Here is a 24,208-nt window from a genome sequence, read left to right as displayed (position 1 = left end):
CTGGAGCATCCGCTCCAGAGAATGTATGGGACCAAGATGCACAGATAAGGAAGAGGTACACCCAATATTTATTAAGTTATTCAATAAATTAAGTGCACAGCTTTTAGAAAAGGCAAAGATTCCTATAATAAACATATTTAGAAACTTTTAAGTATTTTTTATACTTTTAAATGATCATCTTTTCTAAAACTTTTATATATAATAAAGGAGATGTTTACTGATCATGTTATCAAGGAGACATCTCTAAGATGAGGAAAAGGCAGCCAATGCCTTTAATCTCAGCATTTGGGAGGCAGAGGCAGGCAAATCTCTGAATTCCAGGCCAGCCTGGTCTACAGAGTGAGTTTCAGGATAGCCAGGGATACACAGAGAAACCCTGTCTTGAAAAACAAACAAACAAACAAACAAAAAGCCCAATCAATCAAAAAAACAAAAAGGAAGAGGTATAGTTGTTTGGTTTTTAGTGTTATTGCTGTTGCTATTCAAACACAAACTAGCTGCTTGTAGCCTAAATGAAAGCTTAACTCCCTGTCCAGGTGCAGGGCTAGCACCTCAGCAGAGGCAGAGTATTGAAGAGGTATCAAAGGAAAAGAGAGTCCAAAGCCCCTGGACTATCCACACCCAGGCAGTCACTTTCTTATTACCTTGACAGCTTGGTGGTGCAGCGCCAAGACCTGGTCCACAGCTGACTGGATGGAATCTTGTACTGTGCTGCGGCTCTCCGAGAGGATGGCACTGAGATGAGTTGTGAGCAAAGTATGGAGTCCTACGAGGAAAAAACTGTTAGGACCCATAAGTGAGCATGTCTACTGTTCACATGTGTGAGGGCTGGGGCTGGGGCAATGCCTCCTGGAAGAAGCCACTTCTATTATCTCTCACAAATAACTACTTTTTAGTTATTACCATTTGCAAAAGCAAGCTGAGGAAAATTTAATTGAGTTATATTGCTTTTGAAGAAATAAATGCTTAATTCATGTTATGAACAACAATAGTGGTATCTTCCAAAATGGTATCCTCTTCCAAAGGAGAAGGAAACTTCTTAGGAGTGTCTAACCCTCTTCCATTCCGACGTGAACATCTGTTAAGTGAATGTATCATTTCCCACATGCTGTGGTTAAAAAAATGCCAAGACATACAAGAATTACTCTGGGAATTGTTAATGTAAGGCCATTTAAAATGGACTTAAGGCTGAGGATGCTGCTCAGATGGAGTGCTTGCTTAGCGTGTAAGTAGCTCTGGGATTGATCTCCAGCATGGCATAAACTGGGCAATGCACACACCTGTAATCCAGTACTTGGGGGATGGAGGCAGAAGGATACATAGTTTAAGGGCATCCTCAGCTAAACAGTGCTTTTGAGGCTGCCTGGGGAGCCGATTTGAGATTTTGTCTCAAAATAAACTAATTAAAAATAAGCAAACTGGGGGTGATCTCAGATGAGGTAACCATAGTCACTCCTTCTCAGCGTTACTCAGAGACTGACATGTAGGGCTGGAGAAGTGGCTCAGCAGTTAGGACCACTTGCCTTTGCAGAAGACCAGGCTTGAATCTCAGCACCAGCATGGAGACTCACCGCATCTGTAACTCCAGTTCCAGTGAGTCTGACTCTCGTGCTGGATCTCTGGCCTGAGGATGCTAAGCATCCGTGCAGTACATATACATACACACAGGCAAACATTCAATCGCATATGTGCGAGAGAGAGAGAGAGAGAGAGAGAGAGAGAGAGAGAGAGAGAGAGAGAGAGGACACACACACACACACACACACACACACACACGCACACACACGATTTTTTAAAGTAAAATTCAGAAGGATCAGTTTCCACCACAGGGCACCACAAAGCTCCCTGGGGAGAGAAAGTTATATATGGATGTACAAAGGGATGTGAACTACAAGTAAGAGACACAGATTGAAGGTTGTTTTGTCACCAGTTGGTGACACTGAGGTAACTTCACTCATCTCACCTCAGTGCAGAAAATAGCTTTTCTTCTCTGCTCTCTCAGATATGTTGTCTAGATAAACTGAGATCATGCAAAAGGAAGTATTTTGAAACACACATGCAGTGTTCAAAGGGGGAAGTACTGCTGTTGCCATGGAGATGGAACACGTAGATTCTATTTTATATACATTGGCCTCAAGAAGAACCCAAGAAATGAGAAGTTTTTGAAAACAGACATTTAATTAAAAGGAAAAAAAAAACCAAAATTATTCCTAAAACTGTTCCTACCACCAGATGCTTTGGATGCTGTAGCAAAATAAGGAGTTAATCATAGAAAGTTACCATGACAAGGTGGGCGGGAGGCCAGCAACTGATTTTAAAGACACATGAACATAGACTAATTCTGCATAATCTGTTTCCTAAAGCAAGAAGCCCTGAAGAAGGTGTCCAAGGCAGTAAGGAAGGCTGGGGAAAGAAAAGTCAAACTTACCCTTGCTGTCCCTCATTGTGTATTCTTCAGAGGCTATCCTAATCCATGGAGGATTTTAAGAAGGCTGCTTTACTTACTAAGCAGCAGTAGAGTTTTTAATTACTATTTTAAAGATAAAAAACATTATTTATGTTTATCTGCATGTATGCATGTATGTGTATATATATGTACATGCCTCCAGATGCCTGCACAGGCTAGAAGATGGCATCAGATATCCTGCCTGGAACTTGAGACACAAGCAGCTGTAAGCCATTTTACTTAGGTGCTAGGAATCTAACTCTGGTCCTCACTTATAAGTGAGTACATACCATGAGTGTTTTTTTGTGACTGGGTTACCTCACTCAGGATGACAGCTTCAAGTTCCATCCTTTTGCCAAGGAATTTCATGAAGTCATTTTTAATAGCTGAGTAGTACTCCATTGTGTATATGAACCACAATTTCTGTATCCATTCCTCTGTTAAAGGACAACTGGGTTCTTTCCAGCTTCTGGCTATTATAAATAAAGCTGCTATGAACATGGTTGTGCATGTGTATTTGTCAGATGTTGGCGCTTCTTTTGGGTATATGCCCAGGAGTGGTATAGCTGGATCCTCAGGTAGTACTATGTCCAATTTTCTGAGGAACCACCAAACTGATTTCCAGAGTGCTTGTACTAGTTTACAGTCCACCAACAGTGGAGGAGTGTTTCTCTTTCTCCACATCCTCGCCAGCATCTGCTGTCATCTGAGATGTTTTTCTTATTAATACAGTATTTATTTGTCTTCTCTCTGTCAAACCCTGAGCCAAGCACTTTCCCCAGACTTCGTGGGGAGGTACAGGCAAAGGAACACACAGGGCAGACGAGAGACGAAGGAACTATGGGTGGTGGAAGTGGAGGCAGCTGCTTCACATGGCAGAGAGGGTAAGAAGGGCCACCGTTAGGTAAAAGAGCCCTGTGGCCTCTGAGAGGGCAAAGCCCATAATTGTGTAGAAGAGTTATTGCTTCGGAGAAGGGTTCTGGGCATATCCAATGATGAGACTCCAGAAAACAGTCCCAATCCCTGCCCCAGAGCCAGCCACCCCAACTGTGGCAGCCCCAGCTCCAGTGAACATGGCAGCTGTGTTGATGTCCCTTGAAATGGTGCTGGTTTGGAAGCTGTGGCTAGGGATACGTGAGGTCAGAGGACTCTGGACCCCCAAGCTGCTGAGGCCCTCCTCTGTGGTTGCTTCAACTCCACTGCAGACAGCGGCCCTGAGAGGTGCTCCTGACCAGGGAGCCGGTAGAGATGAACTTGGTGCAGGCTTACATTTTCAGGGCGAGGGGCCAAGGCAGGAGAGCTGCTTCCAGGGTCCTGAGTTTTTTATCTTAGCCATTCTGACTGGTGTGAGGTGGAATCTCAGGGTTGTTTTGATTTACATTTCCCTGATGACTAGGGATGTTGAACATTTCTTTAGGTGCTTCTCAGCCATTCGATATTCCTCAGTTGAGAATTCTTTGTTTAGCTCTGTACCCCATTTTTAATAAGGTTATTTGATTTTCTAGAGTCTAACTTATTGAGTTCTTTGTATATATTGGATACTAGCCCTCTATCAGACGTAGAATTGATAAAGATCTTTTCCCAATCCGTTGGTTGCTGTTTTGTCCTTTTGACAGTGCCCTTTGCCTTACAGAAAGATTTTAATTTCCTGAGGTCCCATTTGTTGGTTCTTGTTCTTAGAGAATAAGTCATTGGTTTTCTGTTCAGGAAAATTTCCCCTGTGCCTTTATGTTCTAAGCTCTTCCCCACTTTCTGTTCTATTAGTTTTGGCATACCTGGTTTTATGCAGAGGTCTTTGATCCACTTGGACTTGAGCTTTGTACAAGGAGATAAGAAAGGATCAATTTGCATTCTTCTGTATGCTGACTGATTTTTTAAAAATCTAACACTGAGTATAACTACTGAGAAGCTGCAGGCCTTCTGAGATATGCTAAGTGTAAGTGTATAAATTATCTTAGTACAACAAAAATAATAGGTAACACTGCTTTCAAGACATCTGAGTTCTTTGGGTATGTTCAGTAGGATTGTGTCAAACTCAAATTATCTTAGGATTATCTTCTGGCAAGCATTTTATGATTCCAGAAAGTAACAGATCTTAAGTCTCAGGATGGCATTTAGCCTCTGAAAGGCCTTTGATATTACCTAATTTAACAACTCATGTTAATGGTTGAAAGGGGAGGCTCAGATGATGTATGTGACTTGATTTTCAAACACCACTGGGGAAGCTAGAATCAGAGCTAAAAGGAAAACCAGCTGTTTAATTCCACCCTGCATTCTCTCTACTGCTCTGCTCATTAGTTTGTCTTTGTGTGCACAAGCCCCAGAATCTCAGAGTTGGAAGCCTGAGTGCAGGAAAGCTGTGCTTCTCTCCCAGAGCGTGTACACACCAGGAAAGCAGCAGGGCCTGGAAGGCAAGTAGCAGGAAGGGTCAATCTCTTTTCTGACAACCACAAGTAACTGGCACTAGTCACTGGCAGAGCTTCTGATCTGGGTTATAAGTAGTCTTGTTTCACCCACGATGCAGTGTAGGGTCCTCCATGGCTCACGGAAAAAGGAACACCCAAAAGGAGGCTTACAGATTTCCTGAGGCATGTCTAGGCTCCATTCCTTGTAACTTTCTTCAGTTTAGGAATGTACTGATCAGCTTTTAAAATCCACTTCCTAGGGTTCATTGGATTAGAGCATGTGAGTAAAAGTCACGTAAAGACTTCCAGACCCTGCTACCTCTGATCACTTGAAAAGGCAGTGCTAATTCTTTACCTATCACACATGTAAACAGATGCCCTTTCTTTATGATTTAGTGCTTGGCATACCCAACATGGCTGCTGCATTTTTCTACACATACCCCAGATTTCCAGTTGTTGTACTGGGACTCCATGTTGGAAATCCATAAATAGGAAAAGTAGCAGAGCTGACCCCTGTGAGTTCATATTCTGAGACTGACTCCCCTCAGGCGACTCCACTTTATAATTCACATCTGGAAGCACAAGCTCTAAAGGGAAAGATAAAAAAACAATTCTGCAAGGTAAGCCCCGTGCACAAAAGTGACCCAAGAAGGAACTAACAGGTCTAAATGCAAACATTCAGTTCCATTTCTGAATTTGTTTCTCCACCCACACGATGGCAACAAATAGCATTCCATGCAGAATATCAAAATAGCCAGGCATGAGCTACACACAGGAAATAGCATCCTTGTGCATTTACTGTGGACGTATCACACAACATTTATTTACTTATTTATTTAACATTCATTTATTTATTCTGTAATGTTTTTGTTTCCTTGAGAAAGGGTCTCACTGGCCTAAAACTTGTTATGTAGACCAGGCAGGCTTTGAACTCACAGAATTTACCTACCTCTGCCTCCCTGAGTCCTGGATCAAGGCATGCATGACCTTTCTAAGGCAAGTTTGGCTAGTAAGAGGCACAGGTCAGAGGCGAGCTTGAGGAACGATATTCCAGGTAGGTTGTGCTACATGCCAGGTGCCACTTTAAATTCCTTGTATGTCCTATCTCGAGATTTAGACTTAAGACTTTCTTGAGTAAGACCTATTCTTACCTTTTACAAATAAGGGGCAGTCTGAGCCTGTAAATGGTAGAACTGAGTGGTAGAGCTTGCTAGATCAATTCCAAATCTATACTTTTAAGTACTAGCTGCACCTATTAAAGTTCCATAGGGTAGTCCCATACCTGGGTGCATGAGGAAGAGTATCTCCCTCTGGATCCTAGTTCTGACCTTTAAAAAACAAAGGGGGACCAAAGTGGGGGCGCTACAGCAAGTTGAGGACACAGTGAGACCCTGTCTCAAAAAGCAAAAAATAAATGAATGAGAGAAACTAGGGGTGTTTCCTGTATTATTCATTTAAAACTTTAACGGACCAAAGTCCAATCAGTGAACTGTAGAAGCAATGGAAACCAATACAGTCTGAGAATAAAAATCAAAGTGGGCCCTAGTGGTGGTGCCAGGCTAAGCATATGCCTTTAATTTAATCCCAACACTCACTTGGGAGGCAGAGGTAAGAAGATCCCTACAAGCTTGAGGCCAACATGGTCTACAAAGTGAGTTCCAGGACAGTCAGGGGTATATAAGGAAACCCCATCTCAAAAAACAAAACAAAAAAACAAAAAAAAAAAAAAAAAAAGAAAGAAATTAACAGAAAAGAAACAAGGAAAAAAGAAACAGAAAGGGGAAAGGGAGATGTAGTTTGGTAGCTCAGCTGGTAGGTATTACCTAACATACATGAGACTCTGGGTTCAATTCCAGCTGGTAGGTGTTACCTAACATAAATCAGGCATAGTGACACATGCCTGTAACCCAGCACTTAAAAGGCAGAAGCTCAAGGATTAGAGATCATTCATGGCTTCATATCAAGTTGTAGTTCAACCTAGGCTACGATGAAATTCAATCTCAATTAAAATAAATCCCAGAAATGCAGTTAGTTCTATTTAGGACCCATGACACCCCACATTAAGACCGAAAATAATTTCTTCTCAAAACTTACTTCCAGGTACTGCCCCAGGCTGCTTCCTCTCATCCTGTCCTCTGGATAAGGTTCTCAAGAACAAAGATGCTCCCCTTGAGACTGACTTCTTAGATTACTCTAGAGATGCTGCCTTATCCCAAGGTGCAGCAATCTTTTCATACTAGTGGAAATCCTAGACTATCCCTTTCTCTACTGGCCCTTTTCCACAGGGCTCAAAGAGTCAAACTGTGAACTGTAACCCTCCAAGACCTTAGCCATGGCTACAATCCATTCCTCAGTTGTATTCACTGGTCTAGTCATTAGCCATCTAATTTCTAATAAGTATGCTGTTTTAGTACAACTTACCCAAATTAACATGGTTAGACCCTACCTATCCTATTGTCAGGTCAGCATATTATTGGGTCCTGTTTTCACATATCTCTGTTCTTTATATTCATTTCTCTAATTCTTCAGGTTTCTAAGTTTTGATACAAAATATAGATACATACGTGTATCCAAATTGAGATCCAAATTGGGCACCATAAACAAATTGTGTTTCTTCCAGTCAATGAAATAAGAGGTATCTCTGAAGACAGTAGTACTTGGCTGTTCCTGATCTGATGATATCAGAGGCAGACCCAAAGGCCCATATAGAAATATGTATGACTGTTAAAGAAAACTATCAAACTTTTCTTTCAACTATATACTCACATGTATAAAACAAACTTACATCCTGACCTGTTTACACTCCCAGGAATATATACATATTCTAGAAAATTGCATGTTTAGCTTTTTTTTTCACACCAGAGACAGATATGACGAACCTGAAATTTACTAGGATCCTCAGATCTTTGTAGGGAGTTAATGAATGTGGGCTACATGTAGAGCACTGGGACAATTTATTGATTCCTCTTATCCATCTGATCATAGATTCGAGTGGCATCAGAGGCTTAACACAATGCTATGTTCTGGATGTATGAAGACCAGCACTCAGATCTATGCTCAAGTCTTACCTTATCTTAGTATGTAGGACCAATAAATCCTAGCAAATTTCAATATCAGATGCTGCATGCTTGGATAGGACTTCAAAGGAGTATTTGCTAGAAAGTAATTGAGAAACTTCCTCTCACTTTATCCAGCCCTGTTCTTCAACCCAAACAAAGGCCCTGGAAAGAATCACTCCCCTCTTGGCTTTTGCTTTCTTATGAAAAAAGCAGGGTTTCTCAATACGTATCAGCTTGGAGGCACATGTTCCTTGTTGGGGAAAGGGCTATATGTATACTGAAACGTTTTGGAAAGTCACAGAACAAGGAAGGCGAAACTCTCAGAAGTCTCCCTCAGCAGGCATTATCACAGGAACTGAGGCCTACACACTCATTGCTCAGGGTCAGAGGATTGTTGAGCTGATTTACAATGTGAAGGCTAGAGTGTCTGGAGGGAACTCTGTCTGTCTTGGAACTCATTGTGTAGACCAGGCTGGCCTTGAACTCAAGGGATTCACCTGCCTCCTAAGAGCTGGAACCAAAGGCCACACTACCCAGCTGGGTTTTACTTTTTACAACTATCTTTATTTTATTTGTATAGGTGGTTTTTTCTGCATGCATGTGTGTGTAGCACATCCATGCAGTGCATGTAAAGGCCAGAAGAATGTTAAATCCTCTCGAACTGGAGTTACAGAGAGTTGTAAACTGCTATGTTGGTGCTAGGAATCAAACCCAGAACCTCTAGAAGAGCCACCAGTGGTCTTAACCACCAAGCCATCCCTCCAACTCCATACCTCTTTGAGGTAGGGCTTCATTTAGCTTAAGCTAGCCTCAAACTATATAGCCAAGGGTGACCTTGAACTTTCTGATTCTGACTTCACCTCCTGAGTGCTGGGATTACAGGTATACACCTCTATACCTAGTTTTTGTGGTATTGAAATCCAAATGCAGGGCTTGGGGAACACTACCAGCTCTTAGTTGGATGCTTAAAACCATTTACATTTAATATAAATACAGCCATAGTTGTACACAAATCTATCCCCTTGTTATCTGTTTCCTGTTTGTTCTCTTCACTATTTTTGGATTATATTTATTTTATCTCCCTTCTGACATATTAATCGCAATTCATTGCTTTAGGCTTTAAAATCTTATCAGGATACAACTTCAAGTGATATTCTAACAGCTGACACACATACACACACACACATACACACACACACACACACACATACATACAACAATACACTTCCATCTCTTCCTGACAGCTTTGTTGGAGTTGGAGGTAGATAGGATTAAGATAAATTATATGCATGTATACAATTGTCAAAGAATAAAAATTATAAAGATTTTTTTTAGTATTTTTATAATACTGCTTGTTAGTGAATTCTTGACTTTCTGAATGCCTGAAAAGCCTCAATCTTGTATTCACTGGTTTTGTTTGGGAGGGTGTCCTTGGAGGAAGTTTCACTCTGTATCCCAGGCTGGCCTTAAACTCCTGTCCATTTTCTGGCCCCAGGCTCCCATGTACTGGGATAATAAGAATGAACCATCAGGACCAGACCTTGTCTTTATTTTGTGTGTTCATGTGTGCAGGTGCACTTATGTGTGTGCATGTGTAGGTCAGAGGACACCTTGGCTGTCATTCTTCAGATACCACCCACCCTGTTTTGAGACAGTATCTCACTGACCTCAAATTAACCTGGTCTGGACAGCCAGTGAGCCCCAAGGATCCACCTTATCTCTGCCTTCTTAGTATTTGAACTGTGTGTGTGTGTGTGTGTGTGTGTGTGTGTGTGTGTGTGTGTGTATGTGTGTGTGTGTTGCTTTTAAACACGGTTTATGAGGCTGGAAATCAGGTCCATCAGGCAAGCAATTTACCAACAGGTCATCAGGTAAACAATTTACTGACAGTCACATTCCCAGCCCCTTGCTTTTATTTTGAAAACTATGGAATTCCAGGTGGGTTGCTTTTACTCTTTCCTTTCAGTACCTGGAAAAAACAAAAACAAAACCCATCCCACTTTCTTCTAGATGTTTCCAAGGAGAAGCTGCTGCCACCCTTATTTTCTCTCTTCTCTGGACTGTGTCTACTGCTTTCAGTAATTTCAGTACAATGTGTTTTGGGGCAATTTTCTTTATTTCTTACACTTAAGGGTTCACAGACAATGGGTCTGCAGACTAACAGTCCATCAGTTTTGGAAGTTTGACAGCCGGTATTTGTTTACACATTTGCTCTACTCTTCTTCCCTTTTGGTCTCCAATTATGCATCACTAGATTAGGCTCCAGAAATCACCTGAAGGTCACTGCTCTTTCATGAAATTTTAAAAGTCTTTTTTGAAACCCCATAGGAAGAACAACAATATCAACCAAACAGACACCCCAGAGCTCCCTGAGACTAAACCACCAATCAAAGAGTACACATGAAGGGACCCATGGGATGGTCTTATTGGTCCTATGAAGGCTCAATGCCCCAGTGTGGGGGAATGCCAGGGTGGGAATGCAGAAGGGAGTGGGTGAGTGGGGGAGCACCCTCATAGAGGCCAAGAGGGGGAATGGGATAGGGCTATTCTGGAAGGGAAACCTGGAAAGGGGATAACATGTAAATGTAAATAAAAAAATAAATTAAGAAAATATCCAATAAACAAAAAACAAGAGACACAAGTCTTTTGTTGTGGTTTCATTTTAAGTAGTTTCTGTTGCTGTCTTCAAGTTCATGAGATGTTTCTTTTGCAATGTGTAAATCTGCCATTAATCTTATCCAGTGTATTTTTCAATCTAAAATTCATAATTTTTATTTCTAGACATTCAATTAGGATCTTTAAAAATGTGTGTTTTTCCTTGTCTTTAATCTGACCAGTTGTTCCCCTCACTGCATAAATATGATATGTGTGTATACGTTCATGTGTATAAGTATGCGTGTGGGTACATGTGAGGCATAGTTCAATATTAGGGCTCTTTTTCAATTACCTCCCATCTTACTTTTCAAGACATGTTTTCCTACTGAACCCAGAACAGGGATTTAGCTGGCCAGCAGCACTGAGAAGCTTCCAATCTCCAACTCCTCAGTGCGGATGACACATGCACCCCACAGGTAGCCTTTTCGTGGACACGGGACGGAACTCAGCTCCTCATGCTTGTACAGACAACACTTTTGTTGATCAAGCCATTTTTTGTTTTGTTTTTGAGACAGGGTCCTAACTTATGTAAATTCAAGATGGCTTTCAACTCATGAAAATCCTCCTGCCTCACAAGTACAAACATTAAAGAAGTGGTCATCACATCTGGCCAGTTGTAGGTGTTTAATGTCTCTCTGTACAACCATCATTTTGTCCACTAATTATTTTTCCTTACTTGGGGTCTTAATTTTTCTTCTTTCCATATAAGGTAATTATTAGGTACCATGTTATGATGTTTATGTAGTTAAGTACAGGGTACTTTCTGTGCCCTGTAAAGATTTCCACTTTTTCGCCTTCTGAAAACTACCAAACTTCTTGTAAACAATGCAAGCCTTTGGGATCTTGCCTCAAAGTTTGTCAGATGGGATAAGAGGGAAGCTTGAAGTCTAGAGCTTATTGTTGCCCACTAGTCAGGAAAAATCTTCTGGACTCCAACCTGATGCCATGGAATATAAGTTTTTATTTAGCCTGTTGGGAACAGCAACTGTCCCATCTTTGTGTGAGCCCGCACTGCCCTGGAGCTCTGCATCTATGTATTCCTCTCCTGTTTTCTTTATTACATTCTAGCTGTCTGACTCTCACATCATCTCCCCTCGGATCCACTAGACTCGGGATGAGTATCCCATGTGCAGCCCAGCCCCGGTCTCGAAGTCTGGCAAGGCAATCTAAGTGTTCTCTTTAGAGCACTGTTCTGTATAACTTGTTATACTAAACTCTGCGAACATGCACAACCTCAATATTTGACTGGACAAAAAAGTGGTCATCTACTTTGTGTTGAACAGTTTTTCCTTATCCACAATTTGGAGAAGTTCTCTTTTCTTGGGTCACTGTAGAAATCACACTGGGATTAAAATAATGGTAATAAAGAGTAGACAGCATTTACTTTTATCATGAAAATTAGATGATAGGCCAATAGAGCAAAGAGTAGGCTCATCGATGTCTTGGCTGCCAATAAGATGGGGAACGAAAGGCTGACTGTAAAGCACAGTGGACAGATGAACACAAAGGACTCGAGGACAGATGCAATGTCAAATGAAATGTCTACCCGCCTTGTAAACAACATCCAACACCTGTGGTTTGCAATGCTAAGTTAAAACATTATCAATAATTTATTTATTCCACATATCTTCACCAAAAGCATGTCATGTCTGATGGTGCCAACATTACTGCCTGCTGATGGGATGTAACATGGGAACTGCACAGCAACACAAAACAAAGCCATTAATGCACACAGCACACACATGTTCATTTTGTGTGGTACCACATGTGAGATAATTCATCTAAAACATTCCCATTGTTACAAAAACAAAAACTTTTAAAATGATATTTTAAATGAGTTTACAACTTTGTGCTAGGCCACCTCATAGCTACCCTAGGCCACGAACAGCCCACAGTGTGGGTTAGACACCCTGTCTTCAGGAGCTTTACATCAATTATTATAGTTCTTAAAAAATACCAACAACACAGCAAGAGAAAATCAATCCATGAGATACTATTACTTTAAAGTTGAGAAGCAAAGAGGTGGCTGGTTAAATCAGTTGCTTCAACCACACAGCATGCACACCCATGTCCTAGTCTCACAATGGCACTACAGAACATCTGCTAATGTGATAAGCCAGGGGTGGTGGCTCACATCTATAATCCCAGCACTTGGGAGATGGAGGCACAAGGACCAGAAGTCTAAGGTCATCCTCAGCTACATACTGAGTTTGAGTCCAGCCTGGTATATATGAGATCCTGTCTCAAAAACACATGAACAAATAAACATACAAACACCATTTCTTGCTCTGGTCTCTCCCAACTTTACTAACAAATATTGGTTTCCTTAGTATATCAATTCCTTCAAGAGATGACTTTTGCCTTTCTATACACATAGTTTTAACTCAGGACTTATTACACTTATTGCACTTAACTCGCTGATCTAGTAAGTACTAACTCTTCTCCTTTAGCACTCTGAACATGCTGTAAGATACTCTTGCCAAAGCATGCAGTGGTTTTTTGTTGCAGTAAATATTAAAAAGTGACTTATCTTTTATCCTGCACTTGGCTGGCTTCCACTCAGGGCCATCTGGCACTGAGGGGATCTCCATCATGGCACTTTAAGCTGCCTCTAGAACTCAGGCGCAGCTCACTCTACTGCCCCTGGGGCTTCTGTGTGTTCCTTTCCTCTACCACCCTGTACAAACATGACCCCACAGCCCGGTAACTTATCAGTTTATATCTGTTAAATTCTCAATCCACAAACCCTCTACACAATAAAGTTACAACCAACAAATAAAGATATAAACTGCCTATCTATATGAGATAAATAGACCCATAGAAACCCTTAGAAATAATAACGACCTCATCATGCACCGAGAGAAACATACACACCTGCTGGAGTGCCAGGATAGAGATCCCTGCAGTGCCAGATGGCCCCGAGGGGGAGCCGGCAAAGCTCGGGATAAAAGGTTAAGCAACCTTTTTAATAATTACTGCAACAGTTTCCCACTTCAGTGAATGAAGGTCACATTCCGTGTAAGGCATGCAAGGTCTACCACACTGAACTCCAACCATTTCTTCTGATCCCATTGCTACCTTTCACTGTTAGTTTTCAGTTCCTTGGCAAATACTTCAAAAGCCTAGAATCATAGTGGGTTATGCTTTTATACAAATCATACAGGGTTCTAAATAAATAATTCATATATAAGCTGGAGGAAGCTGAGGAGGAGGGAGACCCTGTAGGAGGACCAGCAGTCTCAATTAACCTGGACTCCTGAGATCTCTCAGACACTGGATCACCAACCAGGCAGCATACACCAGCTGATATGAGTCTCCAAACATATATGCAGCAGAGAACTCTCGGGTCTGGGTTCAGTTAGAGAAGATGCACTTAACCTTCAAGAGACTGGAGGCCCCAAGGAGTTTATAGGTCGGGCAGGGTGAGTGGGGTGGGGACATCCTCTTGGAGACTGGGGTGGGGTGGGGGGGACAGGTAGAAGGTATGGGATGTGGAACAGTAATAGGGTAGACCAGGAGGGGAATAAAATCTTGAGTGTAAAAAAAAAAAAAGACTTTGCTAAAAATAAAAAAATTTAAAAAATGTCTTTAAAGGCAATTGGCTAGAACCTGCTGAAGGATATGGAAACGGAAGAAATCCTGTTCAGTTGGCTGGAGAAGCCCTTGGGGCTGGGGCACAGAGCAGCGGCTGGAGTCAGTGTCAGCTCACCCAGCAGGCCCATGTCAGCCTTGGCATCAGGGATGGACAGTGGTGCTGGATGTCCTAGCACAGGGTGGATTCTGCTGCAGTGTGCTTCAGTCAGATTCAATTTTGGTTTACTATTTAAAAACATACAAATTTAACTATTTTCTTCAAGCAGTTATTTAATAGGCATTTAAAATTCCTTACCTTCTCAGTATACACATAGCCTGTTTTATCTGTATATGGTCAGAAAAATGGGCATCCCAAAGATTATTATATCTTGGCTCCTGTTTTTGTTGTCTCTCTGATAGTTTCTTACTCTCAAATTATATTTTTCTCATTACAATTATATTCTATGGTTCCAAGCATGTGTTTCCAAAATCACTCAAAGAACAGCACTGTGTGTAACGACTGTGGGCAGATGGTCTGAAAGGGCCCCTGGGGTCTGAGGCAACAATGAGGCCTCACTCATCCCAACAAAGAAGATGACTTATTTACTGCCCAACACTTCTCTTCCAAACAGAAGATATACAAGAAAAGAAAAGAGAAAGGGAAGGGGAGGAGAAGGGGAGAAGAGGAAAGGAAAGGGCAGGCAGACCATTTCTAGCTTCTACTAATATTCATGCTCAAAATAGGAGAGAAAAGCAGGAAGCTTGCCTTTACCTCACATAATACTGAAAGCCCACAACAAGAGAGATTCCATTGGATAGTCTCAAAATAGGTTCATTCTCTGCCCTGAAAACCAACAACACAACAAATAAATAAATAAATAAATAAATAAATAAATAAATAAATAAATAAATCTAAGCCATCTCTCAAATCAATCTCGATTTGATGTATGACTATAAATACCCAGAGATAACTGGAATTCAGCAACCATAACCAAAAGGAAATTACAACTTTTAAGTTCATTTCCCCCAATGTAAGGAACAAACACGTAAGATTTAGATGAACATATTTATTTGTTAAAAGCTGATATAGAAAAAGAAACTGTATGCGTGTGTGGGGGTGGATCTCAGGATTAGTTTCAAGGAGATTTTGAGCTAAAAATTTAAATTATAAACCTATTGGAAACACAGGGCAATAATGCTTAAAAATCATCCAAAGCCATAAAATTGCTTACAGACCTAAAAATCTCTGCAGAGAGGATTCCATTCACTGTTACACTGAAATTAAACTTGAGCTGCAAAACAACAAATGAAGGGTGAGATTTCACACCAGTCAGGATAGAAATTCAGAATGCCCACAGTAGAAGCAGTAGAAACTGCAAGAACTGTGGCTCACACACCCAACCCGCAGGAATAGAAGTCTCAGTGGAGTGCACAGGGGTCCCAGGGAACTACCAGAAAAGGACTTACAACATCCCTTCCCCCACCAGCCAGAACCCCACTAACACTAAAGGTCTTTGGGACCAACACTACCCCTGACACTACAGCACCACACGGAATTGCTAGAGTCAGAGGGATCTGAGAACTTCATTTTCAACTCAGCACAGTTGTGTGAGCAATTCAGTCCATAAGGACTCTTACTTCTTTCTATCATTTCTCAGCCTCGCATGCACGTCTTGGGATGGTTTTGTTTTTCTTTGCATGACTCAGTTAGGTTTTAAGACTATGCTTCTCACTCAGCTTACTCCAAGGTACCTTTCCTACACTCTCTACCTGCAACTCTTCTGCTCTCTCTCTTATCTCTCTTCCTCTTCCTCTCATCTGCATCCTCTCACTATACATAGCAATTTTAATCTTCCACACATTTAACAATCCCAACTTCCCCTGCCCTTACCCACTCTTCTCTCTGGTTTCTCATCTGTTGTAAATCGACTTTTACATTTTTAAATTATCTGTATATGTTTATATTGGTGCATGTCACCAGAGCCCAGAAGAGGGTATCTGATTCCTTGGAACTGGACCTGACATGAGTCCTGGGAACTGAACCCAGGTACTCTTGCAAAAGTACATATTGTTCATTGTTTTACAAAAGATTAGGAATGGGAAGGAAGACAATGGTGTGCTTAACCACTGAGCCATCTTTCTTGCTCCCAACTCCTCATCTTATTGACTAAAGTCAGAGTAGAATCCATATTACTCTTGGTTGTATTTGTATACAATATAAAACAGCCAAGCATTAGTTATTTCCTAAAAAAACAGAACTTAACACCAGGCACCCTGAGCTCCCAGAATGAAGAATTCTTTTCTGAACTAAACATTGAACTCTCTCACATCCAAGTCCTACTTGAAAATTGTGAAGACTTCAAATGAAGTAATACAGCTGATTAAAGCAAATAAACCAAGCAATGAAACAACACCAGATGGTAAGTCCCAGTATAGTAACATAAGAAACAGAAATGACTAAGACAATATAACTCCTCCAAAATTAATAATCATATAGAAATTCTATCTAAGGAAAGTGTGATAGATAAAAGCCCAGACAGAACTCAAAAGAATGATTATGAGTTTTCAAAGACACAAATCAAATGAATGAAATAAGGAAGGCAGTGGTTATTATAAGAGGAATTCCACAGACAGAAGTACTGAATTAAAACAAACTGAAGCAGTGGAGGGAAAAACCATAGTGAGTCAAATAAAAGAACTCTGGAGAGTCTCATCAATATAAATGGGTCAAGAGGAAAACAAAATATTTGTGTTTGAAGACAAAGTGGAGAAACTGGAACAATTCAACAATGACAGAGATAAAATAAAAAGAAAGGACCATAAAGTTGAACACAGACACACACAGACACACACACACACACAGACACACACACACACACACACACACACACACAGAGAGAGAGAGAGAGAGAGAGAGAGAGAGAGAGAGAGAGAGAAAAACAGACAGACGGACAGACAGATGGACAGACAGACAGAAATCATGCCCAAAAAACAGTTAAGCAAGAAAGAAATAGGAAAGACAAACACTATAAAATCAACAAAATGGCAGGAATCAATATACATCTTTCAATAATGACGAATATTAATCATCTTAATTTCACCACACATGGCAGATGCTAGTAGATTAAACAAAAAACTAGAAACCATCTACTTGTTGGCTCCAAAAACTTACTTCACCACAAAATCTAGACACTATACCCTTAAGTTGAAAGACAGAAAAAGGTATTCAAGTAGGTGATTCTAGGAAAGAAGCAGCAGCTGTTGCTCTAATATCTGACAAAACAGACCTCAAAAAAACTAGTGGGAAAAGACACAGGCAGTCACTGATTAAGGAAAGAAATCTGTCAAGGGAATATAACAATCCTAAAACCTGTGTGCTCCAACTACAGGCACACACAATCTCACAAAAACAAATGTGACTAGATGTAAAGTCACGGATAACTTCGGCACAGTCGTGGTAGGCACTGTCAATATCCTCACCAACTGACAGCCAGTCCCAACAAAGGTAGATAATCAGGATCAAATGACATCATAGACAAATGAACTTAACAGAAACCTGCAGAACCCTGCAGGGTGCAGAGCAGCCTGTGTCACTTTCTCTAAAATACAACACAGATCAGGACACAAAGAAAGTCTTAACAAATACAGGAAATCAGAGTAACTTTGTGTTCTATCTGATCATAATAGGCTAACATTTCACACCAACAATAAGAAAAACTCCAGAACACACAACTACAGCATGATGCAAACAACACACTACAGAATAATAAAAGGTCCTTGAAGAAACCAAGAAGAGCTAAAGACACTCCTGAGACAAACTGAAATGAACACAGCATACCGACAAGTATGGGGTACGATGCATACAGCCCTCAGAGAGAAGTGTAAAATTCCAAGTGCCTTCAGCTAAGAAATGAAGTGGCCAAATAACATATCTTAGAGCTCCAGAGAAAGAATAAGCCCCAAGTGAACTGACAGAAAGAAGTCACTCACAATCAGGGCAGATATTAATTACAAGGAAAGAAAAATAAAGGTAAACAAGATAGATAAGCCCTAGTCAAAACTAACTAACAGAAAGAGAAGACCCAAATTAAAAACACTAGACATGAAAAGTGAACCATACAACAGATCCCTGTGCAATTCAGGTAATCATTAGGTCTTATCTAAAAGTATATACGTTCCTCTAAACTAGAACACCTAAAGCTCCTGATCTAACAAGATTAAACCAAGGTGAGGCTGGTGTGGTGGCATATACCTTTAGTTGGCAAGAGCAGGCAAGACCTCTAAGTTCTAGGCTAGGCAGGGCTACTCAGATTCTTGTTTTGTTTTTGTTTTAAAGAAAACATAGATAAATTGGTAACATTTAAAGAATAAATAACTTAACCTTGTGATGAACTATGATGATTTTCCGCAAAAAATGCTTTATAACCAAACAGTCTGTCATCAAACTTTGAGGATTTTCATCAACCTATAACAAGAAAACACAACTTTAACCCCAATAGCAAAAATGAGTCAACTAGGCATTTCCTCCTATAAAAGTGGATATTTAAGTCAGTTTTGGGATATTCATGGACAAATAACTTAGAAAATGAGAAATGTACAAAAAAGGGAAGATAGGGAATTGACACAGATAGGAACCTCGCAGGGCAGTGGTAGTGCATGCCTTTAGTTCCACCATTAAGGAGGCAGAGGCAGGCAAATCTCTGTGAGTCTGAGGCCAGTCTAGAGTATCGAATGAGTTCCAGAATAGCCCAGGTTAGACAGAGAAACCCTGTTTCGAACTCCCACCCCTCCAAAAGAAAACCTACTTCATGTAACTTCAAGAGACACAGAAATAAAAGACTAGTGTAAACCTATAATGTCAAAACTGCTTTTTTGGAACATATGTGAAGTATTTAAAACTGGAGATGAGTAATCCTATTGTTATTGTCTAATGTGCTTAGAATGATCTATATTAAGAAGAGAAGTAAAGAGCTGGGGAGATGAGCAGTTAATAAAATGAATGCCTTGTAAACATGAGAATGTTCTATAGTAATTTTCTGGAGATTGAAACTGCAGGATATAAGACTGTACAGGGAAGAGCCTCAAGACAGAAGTAAGCAACTCAAAATAGCTTCAGGAAGTCCCTGAAACTGATCAGATGCACTAGGCCCCTTCTTCCCCAAGAATAAACAGAAAAGACTGCTGAGAGTCACTGTAGGACAAGCCCAGTCACTTGAAAAAAATGTAAACCAGCCAGGCTGCCTGGAAGAGGTTTAAGATAACTGAACCACCTGGAAAAAGACACTCTCCAACCAGTTGAGCTGCCTGCATGTTTATACAATGAGCTCCAGGTTCTCAGCTTTTGTGAGCTGTTACCCATGCTGAGGTGGGCCTTGCTGATGCAGCTGTTTTGAGTCATTTTTGTTCCTGTAACTCCTGACCCATACCCCTGAAAGTGTATATCCAGCCATCTTAGGATCTTTTACCAACACAGCAGAGTGCAGTCCACAGCCTATGACCAGCCCTTAAGAAAGCAATTTACTATTCTCTGTTGACCTAATATAACTTGCTTGGTGCTTATAGTCTGATTTAGATGCAGTACCTGTTTTATGTTTCTTTAGAATCTCATATATCTAAATTATAAAACTATTTACATTGTCATATAAATTACTTATTTCTCCTACTGAACCACAAACCTTTCTAATTTGTAGGTTTGACTTCTATAGACCCATATATGCAAAAAAGTTATATTAGTGTTTTATTGATTCTTTGTGAATATCACATCATGCACTCCTATCAGTTGCTGAAGGAAGCCTCCCTGATGATGATTGTGCCAGTCTACAAGTGTAGCAGATTATCATTTGGAATCATTTCATTGACTTTCTTTTTCAGGTCATGTTTTTTTTAGCTTCTGGTTCCTGGCATTCCAAGCAGTGTCAGGCATGGGCTCCCTCTTGTGGCATGGGTCTCAAGTTGGATCAGTCATTGGTTTGTCACTCCTACAAATTCAGCAGGTAGGACGACTTGTAGGTAGAAGGTATCCACTGGAAGCCTTGCCCAGTTACAGAAGATGGCTGGTTCAGTTCCATATCCCACATTACTAGGAGTCTTAGGCTTGAGTCACTCCTGTAGATTCCTAGGAGTTTCCATTGCACTAGGTTTCTACTTCATCCCCCAAAGCCCCCTCCTTCTAGTTCTCTCTCCCAGTACTCACTCTCTCCCTCCCCCCTCTTGCTCCACCCCTATCTCATTCCTCTTGTTCCCAACTCCACCTGCCCACAGTCCACCTGCCAAATCTATTCTACTCCCCTTTCTCAGCAGATCCATGTATCCCCTCTTGAGTCCTCCTTGTTACTTAGCCCCTCTGGGTCTTCAGATTGTAGCATGATTATCATTACTTAACAGCTAATATCCACTTATAAATGAGTACATACTATGTGTGTCTTTCTGAGTCTGGGTTACCTCATTCATGATGATTTTTTTTTCTAGTTTCATCTATTTGCCTGCAAATTTCATGATATTATTTAACAGTGGAGTAGGACTCCATCATATAAATTTATATTTTTTAAATCCATTCTTCAGTTTAGGGATAACTGGGTTGTTTTCAGTTTCTGGCCATTATGAATATGGCTGCTTTGAACATAGTTGATGTTCTTCTGGAGCATCTTCTGGGTGTGTGCCCAGAAGTTGTATAGCTGGGTCTTAAGGTAGATTAATTCCTAATTTTGTGAAAAACTGACATACTGATTTCCAAAGTGTTTTGACAAGTTTGCACTCACTGCACAGTAGCAGTGAAGGAGTGTTCCCCTTGCCCACAACCTCACCAGCAGGAGCTGTCACTTGTGTTTTTGATCTTAGCCATTCTAACAGTTGTAAGATGGAACCTCAAAGTAGTTTTAATTTGCATTTCCTTTTTTTTATGGGTACTCCAACTCTAATAACTTTATTCTTTCTTCCACCACTTATATATCCCAGCAGTATGAAGCTCAATGTGATTACCTTTCAGTTTTCTTCTGATGAACAATTATGAAAAAGTGTGTTTTCCAATACCTTTACAAGAAACACTACATAGTACAGGTAAAGAAAACCAATTATTCCCCAAAACCCACATATATTCTTAACTAAGCAACTTGTTATAGATTAACAAAGTGCGAGCAAACAAGATAATTTTCTCAGCCAGTTTCTCTGACTGGCAGGCAGTAATTTGCAGTTACAAAGAAAGGAGCAATTATTTTATTATTTGTCTCTAAAAGTAATCATGTAAGTATCTTTTAATCACAAATCTAAACTTTTAGATGAAAATAAGTCATATCTACCTTAAATCCTTAAAATGTGTATCTACTCATCAGCAATTCTTAATAAACTGTATCAGGAAGCTGAGGGCAAACATGAGTATAAGAAATCAATTATCCCAGTCAGTCCAGCCCCAGTAAGACTCACGTTAGCCAGTGCTGCCATTGTTCCCTGACCATAAAGGGTCTAGAGCATAACTAATAAAACTGGCCTTTCTGAACTTCAGATTGTTCCCTAAAATTTTTTACACCAAAGCCACTAGCAAAAATATCTCAACCTAGTTTCACTAACAACTTTATTTTTCCAAATGCTTTCTAAGAGTGGTTGGTCATTGCTGACAACCTACATCTGTAAACTCTTTCCTAGGGTGATTACTGAATCATTAATTTGCTCCATCAACAATGCCTGAAAGAGACTAAACATTAGTATTGTGAGTGACAGAGATACTGCCCAATGAGGGGCTGGAAGCCCCCTTAGAGTTTTCATACAATTCTTAGATTAAGAGGGATGTGAGTGCAGCAAGAAGAGCAGAACTCTGTAACCGCAGGAAAGTCCTCAGGACACGTGGTACTTGGGGCTGTGCCTTACTAAGGCTCACCCATGTGGCTGTGGTAACCTGTGGGCCAAATTCCATGAGTCCTAAAGCCATTTGTCATTCCTCCTGCATGGCCCTCAGCACCTAAGAAGCTATCTTCATCCAGACTAGGTGGACATCTCCAAGACAAGTTGACAAGCACCTTAGGCCATCCATTCAGAAGCACAGAATTCTTTAGAACCATGGAGTTGGAATTCCATTCTGGAAACCAGGGCACAGGATTCTCACTGCATACTTGGAAGCATTCATCCAGTGGGGTAACTTGGGGATGATTAAAGACCGGTAAGCTAAAATGATGGGTAAACTGATTGTGTTTAAAAAACTCTCCTGTACCTCAAAGACGTAAGTTTATTGGATAACTTGGATTAGAGAGACACATCCATAGTGACCCACCAGTGACAAATAGGAATGATGGATGACAGCTCAGTGCAAGGCAGCCCATGAGAAATATCAGGACTGTCAGAAACACTATATCATTAGTAAACACCCTAGTTGCTGAATCCTCCCAAGTGACTGGGTAGACCAAAGTGGGATCGGGTACCTAAGCCCAATAGACCCCCATATTTTCTACTGTTAGCTGCCCTTTGTCCTTGACCATTCAAATTCCTTTAGCAGTAAAGTGTTTACTCTGTTTCCAAGCCTGGAGCAGACGCTTCTGGGTAGACTGGATAGGACGCTTTGGGCTCTGCTATGCCTTGAAACTCATCACCTTCTGCTTCCTCAACTTCTGGTGCCTGTGATGTAGCCATCACTTTTGTAACCTGGGAGTGTTTGGCAAGACTCTCGGGAACCCAAGACGGACCAAAGAGACCAGAATGTCCTAGAATGTATTGGAGAAGATAAGGTGCCTCCTAATTTTGGAACTGTTGATCAACCCTTTTCTCCTTACTCCGGGCCCTGTGCAGGTGCCAACTGGGGTAGGCCAATGGGTCATTTTTTCACATAAGGCCGTGGCATCTATGCTTCCCTCTGGCCTGTTTCCATGCACCTTGGACTCTATATCTTGCATTTTCTTGATAGCCAAGGATATTGAACATTTCTTTATATGTTTCTCAGCTTTTTGAGATTCCTTTTTTTGGGGGGAGGATTCTGCTTAGATCTGTACCCAATTTTTTTAAAGAATTATTTTATATATACATATATGTATGTATGTATGTATGTATGCATGTATGCTGTAGCTGTCTTCAGACACACCAGAAGAGGTCATCAGATCCCATTACAGATGGTTGTGAGCCACCATGTGGTTGCTTGGAATTGAACTCAGGACCTCTGGAAGAACAGCCAGTGTTCTTAACTGCTGAGCCGTATCTCCAGCCCTGTATCCCATTTTTAATTGGGTTATTTGTCAATGTCTAATTTCTTGAGTTTTTTATGCCTTGTGAATATTTATTCTCTATTAAAAGCAGATGTGGTGAAAAAAATCTCCCCATTATGTAGGCTGCCATTTTGTCCTTTTGACAGTGTCCTTTACCTTACAGAAGCTTTTCAGTTTCATGAGGTCCCACTTATTATAGACCTTAGTGCCTGTACTACTGGTGTTCTCTTCAGGAAGTTGTGTCCTGTGCCAGTGCATTCAAGGCTGTTCCCCACCTTCTCTTCTGTCAGAATCAATGTATCTGAATTTTGTGTTGAGGTCTTTGATCCACTTGGTCTTGAGTTTGTGCAGGGTGATAAATATGGATATATTGCCTTCTTCTACATGCCACATCCAGTTTGACCAGCATCATTTGTTGAAGATGCTTTTTTCCCACTGTATACTTGTAGGTACACATATACATCTCCATCCATTTTATCATTCAGTACTATTTAAAAAATAAGTATAAAACTGGATAAAGTTCCTTTTTGTTTGTTGGTTTTGTTTGTTTAGTCCTAGCTGTCCTGGAACTCACTATGTAGACTAGGCTGGCCTTGAACTCGGAGATCTTCCTGCCTCTGTCTCTCAAGTGCTAGGATTAAAAGAACAGACTACCATATTTGGTTTAAATCTGAATAAATTTCTTTATAAGAAGGTTTTATGAAATCATACTTCATTAGAAGAATATTTTACCTAGCCTAATGCAAAGAGTCATATAAACCTCAAAGTCACAAACTCTATTATATGAGACGTTTCCCAGGGATTAATTTTCTTTATATGACCAAGTTAAATAGATCATTTAGTGTAGTTTTTTTCATGAGTGTTTCAACTGTTTGCTGTAAATTTTGG

At 40.6% G+C, this 24,208-nt stretch overlaps 1 protein-coding gene and 1 pseudogene across 2 annotated transcripts in view; both read right to left on the bottom strand.

The window, feature by feature from the left end:
• TOP6BL (TOP6B like initiator of meiotic double strand breaks) overlaps window positions 1–24,208 on the bottom strand; it is a gene marked incomplete at both ends in the record, with an annotated part of 68,530 nt that overhangs the window by 14,362 nt on the left and 29,960 nt on the right. Inside the window, 7 exons of the mRNA XM_080912440.1 lie at window positions 645–766; window positions 5,292–5,438; window positions 7,416–7,572; window positions 14,195–14,384; window positions 14,911–14,982; window positions 15,375–15,430; window positions 18,520–18,603. Coding sequence (XP_080768566.1) covers window positions 645–766; window positions 5,292–5,438; window positions 7,416–7,572; window positions 14,195–14,384; window positions 14,911–14,982; window positions 15,375–15,430; window positions 18,520–18,603 — 828 coding nt within the window. The remainder of the gene's footprint in view (window positions 1–644; window positions 767–5,291; window positions 5,439–7,415; window positions 7,573–14,194; window positions 14,385–14,910; window positions 14,983–15,374; window positions 15,431–18,519; window positions 18,604–24,208) is intronic.
• LOC308416945 (ATP synthase F(0) complex subunit C2, mitochondrial-like) lies at window positions 3,315–5,266 on the bottom strand (annotated as a pseudogene). The gene is made up of 2 exons: window positions 5,260–5,266; window positions 3,315–3,673 (listed from the first exon to the last, which is right to left on the bottom strand). The product of its transcript is annotated as an ATP synthase F(0) complex subunit C2, mitochondrial-like (transcript).

The sequence above is a fragment of the Micromys minutus genome (assembly GCF_963924665.1).
Source record: "Micromys minutus genome assembly, chromosome: 2".
In the NCBI taxonomy this organism is placed as follows: domain Eukaryota; kingdom Metazoa; phylum Chordata; class Mammalia; order Rodentia; family Muridae; genus Micromys; species Micromys minutus.
The sequence above is the reverse complement of the archived record's forward strand: the minus strand, read 5'-3'. Positions and strand labels throughout refer to the sequence as shown.